Raw genomic sequence first — 7,538 nt, forward strand, 5'->3', positions numbered from 1 at the left:
ACCGGAATGATTAATCCGGTACATTCGAAATAGGAACCTGGCGTGGCCCGTCGGAAGAATCAGCCGGACCGCACCAGCTTCGGGGACTAATGTCGGGGGGATGGCCCCCGGTAGGCCAAGACAATGACAAACATGTCGTGATAAACAATTTGTATACAGGTTTAAATATTAAACCGGATGTTCAAAGTTGAGTGAGATTTGTGCTAAGTTGAAACAAACCGGTATACCAGGAGGGGTATACCGGAGTACGAGAAACATAAGAGATTGTGGTACAGAGGCAAAAGATGCCGGAGCCCAAAGGGTAAGAAGCCGGATAAATATACCGGAAAACCGGTATAAGATGCCGGAAAACCGGCATAGGCTCTACTGTAGCACGTCGGCACTCTGGTCAAAGATTCCTCCAAGGACTAGAGGACAAGGATGAGCGAAGCACATCAGTTTTAATCGAAGCTCTGAGGCCAAAGCAGAAGATAACGTAAAAGCTACCGGAGGATGTCACCGTTCCTGATTAAAGACATACCGGCGTCACCTGCTGCCAAAGAGGCTTTGTAAAATAGTTTGTCTAGTCAAAGATGCCATTAGGGTTTCTTCCCTTGTAAGCCACCCTCTCCCCGATATAAGGAGAGGGGGCGCACCCTTGCGCGGGGTACCTGGAGACTCATTAGGAGGACTCACCATCTAGCAGTAGAGAGGTAGGGCTTGTATTGTTCTTCTTCAACCTCTGGCCAAGGCCAAGTTCATCAATAAAGATACCGGTATTCCACCCGAATTCCACCCTTGTGTTACCAAAACCCTCCCCCGAATCCTCTAGCGCATATTCGGCCCCAACTTAAGCCATCCCATGGCATCTGTCTGTTCACCACGACGACCGACATGCTGGTTCAGTGTAGATTCGCTGCCTAAGTATCCTCACTTGTCGTCAGAGTAAGCCGCAATATGAAATGTTACGGCCTTTAATAATCAATATATTTAATGTATTGGCAAATTACACCTAGAAGGAGAAAAAGTAGCCTATCTCTAGATGCGTAAAAGCGGACAATAGAAGACTTGAGATTCATATGCAAAAAGGCATTTTTATTAATTAAATAAAAGTACTAAAGAAAATTCGTTTATCATAATTTGGAAATTTATTAACTCAAATAATATAGGGTCAAGAGGTTTGCACCGGAGCCCGCCCCAGGTTACCATACTCAACCTCACAAATGGAGGACACCATGCACCCAATTGTTTCCCACTATATATGAACTAGTCCATGTTTATACAGTTTTCAAAACATTTTCTTTGAAGAGATAGAGAGAGGAAATCCTTCAAAAACTCCATCCTTTACATATTAAAGTTTTCATGTTTCTGTGTACACGGCTAATCGATCAAGTTGACATTCTACAAAGGTTATACATTATATCGATAATTCACAACCTATCCATTTCGCTAGAACTCTTCAACTTCGTCAAGGCTAGGACGAGGTGACAACGAAGTACTTTTCCAACCTTATCGATCAGGGACCATTAGAACAATTATCGTAAAAATAATTTGTCTCGCAGACAAGACATGTAACGTACTAGCTTGTTGATACATATCAATTGATGTTGGTGCTCATGGATAATAATACAAATAATTAATTCATAGTAGTAGCACTAGCACGTACGCTTATTAATTCATAGTTGGGCGCCTTAATTAAGCACGTGAAGCATTGATACTTTCCATTTTGCAAAGGATAGCTGATGCTCGTTCCTGAACAACCTTCCACGCATCAGCGACGTGCCGCTCTTCCGTGAGCGTGCTTCCGATAGCCCACCTGAGCATGTAGATGCCACCTACATTAGCGAAGCTCGTGTAGGGGCCTGAAGTGACTGCATTCACCTCCTCGACGAGTTGCCGGTTGAGCGCGTTGGCCGTCTCCTCGCCGCCGGACTGCTCTGGCTCCGGCGACCGAAGGCGGAAGCACACCAGCGAGAACTTGCGCTCCGTCACCACCTCGAACCTTGCGTCGGCTTCCACCATCTTCTCGAACGCCTCGGCAATGCGGACGTGCGAACGGATGTGGTCGCGCAGGCCATCGGTGCCATAGCAGCGGAGCACAAGCCAGAGCTTGAGCGCGCGGAAGCGGCGCGTGAGGTTGATGTTCCAGTCCATGTAGTCCACCACGTCGTGCCCCTCCGACGCCCTGTCTTTCATAATCACCTCTTGCTCCACCGCGAGCGCCGCGATGAGTGTGCGCGGCTTCTTCACCCACATCGCGCAGCAGTCGTTGCTGACGAGGAGCCACTTGTGGGCGTTCATGCTGAAGGAGTCCACGGCGGCCTCCGCGCCGTCGATCACGTGCCGGAACTCCGGGCAGACGAGCGCGGAGCCCGCGTAGGCCGCGTCCACGTGCACCCACACGTCGTGTGCTGCCGCCACCGCACACAGCCCAGCGATTGGGTCGACGGCGCCTGTCTTGGTGGTGCCGACCGTGGCGCACAGGAACAGCGGCACCAGCCCGGCCTCCACGTCCGCCTTCATGGCAGCATGCAGGTCCATGGGCGACAGCGCGAACATGTTGGCATGGCAGGTGCGTATCTCGCGGCAGTGGTCACGCCGGATCCCGGCGATGCGTGCGGACTTGACCAACGCGAAGTGGGTTTGATCCGAGCAGTAGACGACGAGGTCGCCGATCCTCCCCACGCCGATCTGTTCAAGCTTCTGGTCCCTCGCGGCCACCACGGCGCACAATATAGCGTCGCCCGTGGTGGCCAGAAGCGTGCCGCCGCCACCTCCGGCGAACAGGAGGCTGTTCGGCAGGTGCAACGCTTTGCCGAGCCAGTCCACCACCACCATCTCAAGCTCAGTGCCGGCCGGCGAGGCGGCCCACGTGAACGGGTTCACGTTGATGCCGGCAGCGAGCGCCTCCCCGAGGGCGCCCACGGTGCTGCTGGACGCAGGGAAGTGCGCCATGTGGCGAGGACTCTGCCAGTGCGTCAACCCCGGCAGGATGATGTCGCGCACATCCTGCAGCGCCGAGGTGAACGCGTCCGGCTCCGGACATGCTGGCGCCTCCGTGGGGAGCAGCTTCCGCAAGAAGCCTGGGGTGACGTTGGGGTGCACGGGGTAGTCGCTAATGCCGCCATAGTAATCGGCGATGAGCTCAATTACCTGCTTACCCTGGCGACGGAAGTCATCAGCGTTCAGCACGTCCGGCCGCTGCAGCTTCTCTTGCGCCGCCGCTAACTCCACCACGGTGCCATTCTGGTTTGCACCGTCGTAAACAGTCTGATGCGGTGGGGCCATGTGTGAGGATGCTGAACGCGCGCTAATGACAACACACCAATGGTAAGCTTTGGCGGCTATGTCAATCGACTGATGCCTGACCCTCAAAGAACCATTGTGGTAGCTTGCTCCTTATAGACATGAGATGCTCAACAGACCCCCCCTCCCGGAGATTCGTGTCCCAAGTCCCAACACACAGTTGTATTTTAGCCACCCGTGAAGGACTCGTTCGGTTAGACCCCAGCTCACAGGGAGAATGGCAGGGATTATAGTTTAATTCCTGTCAATACCATCTGATCCACCTTAATCCTTCCTTCTCCGTTTTACATATAATCTTTCTTTTCTATCAGCATTGAAATGCAATGCTTTTCCGTTTTGAGATTTGAGGGTCTATGTAAGCATAAGCTCTCCGTTTTTTTCTTCACAAAACGCAAAAATATTACATTTCAATGCATTGATAGAAAAGAAAGATTATAGCAAAAATTGTGAATCTTGTGATGGAGCACACCCCTATCTTCCCCCTCCACTTTACTCGGGATACATGCACAAAGATCAGCTATGTCAGCTAATTATCAGTAGATTTGACTTGTCGCTGCTACTTGGCGATTTACACGAAAATAACCCTTTGTTGCAACTATAGCACAGACTGACCCTCCGGGCAAACTATTTCACCCATCTAACCCTTTTGTGTGGCGCCTCTCTCATGGGCGCCACACATGGCAGTGTGGCGCCCGTGTCTGCGGCGCCACTCTCCTAGCCGACGTGGCGCCCTCGACGCTGAGCTGGTGCGCCGATCCGATGTGGCAGGTTGTGTGGCGCCCATGGGAGGGGCGCCACACTACTCTTTATATATAATGTCTGTCTAGAGATAACAGAAGACTGTGGTAGCTCAATTGGATGAAGCTTTTGCTTCCCAATCACAGGTCATGAGTTCAAACCTCCTCACCACCTGAATTTATTTTTATTTTAAAAAATTATGCTAGACATTGTAGTATGTTTAAAACATGAAATCTAGCCTCCTACTGTTTTGTAGAGTTTTTTTTATCTTCTCTTGCTTGCAACATTGCAGCGTTGTATATGTCAGTTAGTGGAGATGCGTATGGAGCGAAAGAGCCAATCTTCTGCTACTACAAGATTGCGCTGATTCACTTGCTTCTTGTCTCTGCGACGTGCAGCACAACGCTAGCGGCCGCGGCTCCGGTGCGCTCGTTCCGGCGGAACCTGGCCTCCTCCTCGGCGTCCAAGCGGCCGCCCGCCGACCCACGCAACGGCGCCGACGACAAGACCGGCTACAAGGGCATGTTCGTGAAGGTGAACATGGACGGCGTCCCCATCGGCCGCAAGGTGGACCTAAAGGCACAGGGCGACTACGGCAACCTCTCCGTCGCCGTCGACCGCCTCTTCCGGGACCTCCTCGCCGGTACGCACGCACCGTCCGGCCGGACGGCCGGCAGCATACGAGTTGGATTATGTAGAGAGTCTAGAGGCTGAACTTGATATGTCCTCTGTTTGTGTGTGCCGCAGCTCAACGGGATCAGAGGTCCTGCGCGGAGGGGAACCAGCCGTCGATCACCGGACTGCTGGACGGCAGCGGTGTGTACAGACTGGTGTACGAGGACGACGAGGGCGACCAGATGCTGGTCGGCGATGTCCCATGGGAGTAAGTTTTTCTTCAGTCTTCCAAATGCATGCAACGCCGAACTATCTGAGTATCTGTTCTTCTTGACTTAATTAAATGTAAAGCTCATGAATTCCATTTTCCAAAAAAATTATAGCTCATGAGTTCCTCTTGCCACAGTCGTTCTTGCAGCATGTTCATCGCCACGGCGAAGAGGCTGCGCGTGCCGCGGAGCTCGGATCTTAAAGCTCCCTCGGTCGGTGCAACTGAAACTTACTAAATTCTGTTGGGATGGTTACTCCACAATATGCACTTGAGCTGATCCTTCGTTTCATGTTCTTGTTGAAGCTACGAGCGGCGCTGAGCCGGAAGAGGGGAGCAGCTGATCAGTGCTGAGCTATCTATCTATCTCCGTTTTATTTTTGTACTCTTGGCTAAGCTCTGCTAGTATCGATCTGTATAAAATTTGCCAATCACCTTGGGCTGTCATCATGTCACGTTGCTATCATGAAGTAGTAGACCAGACTTGTACTGTTAAGATCATGTATCTAGCTGCAGTGCTGTAACTCGTAAGGTGTTGATTTTTGGAACGGCAGGAATGCCAAGTTTGGCTTTATCGATCGACTACTGTTCTTTTGCCTGTGAGAGGGAATCTTGGTTTGGTCAGTGCAGGCATCGCTGCTCTTCACTGTCCACGTACAGCGTTGTATGTATGTTGCTTGCTGGACTGGTTTTTATCTTCAATGCCAGTGCGCTATGGATTCAATGATTTAAAAATGATAAAAAGTTTTATATGTTTATTCACGGAGCCAAGCCACGGAGAGACACAACATTGCAGCGTTGTATATGTTTATTCAGTTTGCAAGCAAGAGAAGATAAAAAAAAACTCTACAAAACAGTACCGAGGCTAGATTTCATGTTTTAAACATACTACAATGTCTAGCATAATTTTTAAAAATAAAAATAAATTCAGTTGGTGAGGAGGTTCGAACTCATGACCTGTGATTGGGAAGCAAAGGCTTCATCCAATTGAGCTACCAGGGGCTTCATCCAATTGAACTACAATGTCTAGCATAATTTTTAAAAATAAAAATAAATTCAGTTGGTGAGGAGGTTCGAACTCATGACCTGTGATTGGGAAGCAAAGGCTTCATCCAATTGAGCTACCAGGGTCTTCTGTTATCTCTAGACAGACATTTTATATAAAGAGTAGTGTGGCGCCCCTCCCATGGGCGCCACACAACCTGCCACGTCGGATCGGCGCACCAGCTCAGCGTCGAGGGCGCCACGTCGGCTAGGAGAGTGGCGCCGCAGGCACGGGCGCCACACTGCCATGTGTGGCGCCCATGGAAGGGGCGCCACATAAAAGGGTTAGATGGGTGAAATAGTTTGCCCGGAGGGTCAGTCTGTGCTATAGTTGCAACAAAGGGTTATTTTTGTGTAAATCGCCCTGCTACTTCTCTCGTGAACAGAATCTACTACGTCTGTGCCTCCCATGGACCAAATCCTCTCCCCTCTCTACAAAGTCTTTCTCTCTCTAAAAAGGATTCTTTGCTCAGTGTCTCTCTCTAAAAAGGATTCTTTGCTCAGTGTCTCTCTCTAAAAAGAAACCTCTCTCAGCTCAGATTCTCTCAAAGTTTGCTTTCTTTCTTTCATGCACCGAAGAGCTCTCTATTCACTCTGTCAAAAGTTTTTTTTTTGGATTTTACTTTTTGTCCTAAAGTGGTGAGGATGCTTGCAGCTGCCTTTCTCTTCTCTCTCACGTGAACTCTCCCTGACACAGATCACTGATCAGACATGATGATAGGAAGGAGACAACAGCGCTTCAGAAATAGAAAGTGATAACTGACAGTGGATGAATCGTAACCAAATTTAAATTAGCTGCTATTTTTTTAGATATTTTAACCTCTCAAGCAGTATTTTAAAATTTGATTTGAAATATAGAAAATAGTAGAGAAATGATGAATATGCATGATATATTTCTTTCATACTTTTTCTGCAGCTTTGGAAAAAAATGAAATCAGCGTGCATTATGTATTCAGATTCACACTTGAATTAAGAAAAAAAAAATGAGATGTGAATTAAGAAACTTGATTGGGAATATATTAAGATAATTTCAGTTAAAAGCCTAAATACCCCTCAAAATCAAGGCTCGGCCGTTTAAACTCGGACCAAAGGTTATTTGTTTCGCAGTCTCATCCTCTTGCCAATAGTAAGCGGTACCGTAAAACTTCTAAGAATTATAAAATTTACCAGTACTAAATTATGGCTATGCCTGACTTGAGAAAAAGTTTAGGTAAACGCTCCACGTCTTAGTCCGATGGGAAGCAAACCATCGGACCAATCGGTTACTGTACATTTCTATTCCATGGCACGGCCTGTATTCAGCTTTGCATCTCACGGAAAAATGAGCCCGTTAACCCCGCGCCTTATCCACCTGAACCCGTAGAATTAGCATTAGGTTGCATCGTGCTCCTCCCAAATCGACATGATGCTCGTCGCCTCCGGTCTCCCTACCGCGCCGCCACTCCTCTCCCCGTCACCCCTCCACCTCCCCTGACCAAGACTAGTGTCTGCGGCTAGACCGAGCACCGGAACCCATGATGTTGCGCCGCGGTGAATCTTCGTTATCCTTTTTGAGCAGTTGCGAAAAAATATGATACTTGAGAAATGG

General features: G+C 49.2%; 2 protein-coding genes across 3 annotated transcripts; one reads left to right on the top strand and one right to left on the bottom strand.

Annotated features, from left to right (window-relative positions):
* Positions 1 to 1,674: 1,674 nt before the first annotated feature.
* Positions 1,675 to 3,306, bottom strand: LOC127310835 (tyrosine decarboxylase-like). The gene has a single exon (XM_051341470.2). It carries the CDS (start codon positions 3,265 to 3,267, stop codon positions 1,675 to 1,677), a length of 1,593 nt encoding a protein of 530 aa, XP_051197430.1. The 5' UTR covers positions 3,268 to 3,306.
* A 552-nt stretch (positions 3,307 to 3,858) lies between these two features.
* LOC127308985 (auxin-responsive protein IAA16-like) lies at positions 3,859 to 5,488 on the top strand. Of its 2 annotated transcripts, none has more exons than XM_051339951.2 (4): positions 3,859 to 4,666; positions 4,771 to 4,906; positions 5,057 to 5,120; positions 5,213 to 5,488. In XM_051339951.2, the coding sequence occupies exons 1-4, from the start codon at positions 4,324 to 4,326 to the stop codon at positions 5,258 to 5,260; spliced, it is 591 nt and encodes a 196-aa protein (XP_051195911.1). In that variant the 5' UTR covers positions 3,859 to 4,323; the 3' UTR covers positions 5,261 to 5,488. The 2 variants fall into 2 exon arrangements, with proteins under 2 accessions (XP_051195911.1, XP_051195909.1); XM_051339949.2 differs by having other exon boundaries at positions 3,860 to 4,666; positions 5,045 to 5,120.
* Positions 5,489 to 7,538: the final 2,050 nt, after the last annotated feature.

Source organism: Lolium perenne, chromosome 6 (genome assembly GCF_019359855.2).
Source record: "Lolium perenne isolate Kyuss_39 chromosome 6, Kyuss_2.0, whole genome shotgun sequence".
Taxonomy (NCBI): domain Eukaryota; kingdom Viridiplantae; phylum Streptophyta; class Magnoliopsida; order Poales; family Poaceae; genus Lolium; species Lolium perenne.

Bases quoted from the DNA above. Each gene is read 5' to 3' on its own strand.
- LOC127310835 (XM_051341470.2), bottom strand. From the start codon at position 3,267: ATGGCCCCACCGCATCAGACTGTTTACGACGGTGCAAACCAGAATGGC.
- LOC127308985 (XM_051339949.2), top strand. From the start codon at position 4,324: ATGTCAGTTAGTGGAGATGCGTATGGAGCGAAAGAGCCAATCTTCTGC. The intron at 4,667-4,770 runs GTACGCACGCAC...TGTGTGCCGCAG, and splicing joins CTTCCGGGACCTCCTCGCCG to CTCAACGGGATCAGAGGTCC. The intron at 4,907-5,044 runs GTAAGTTTTTCT...CTCTTGCCACAG, and splicing joins GTCGGCGATGTCCCATGGGA to TCGTTCTTGCAGCATGTTCA.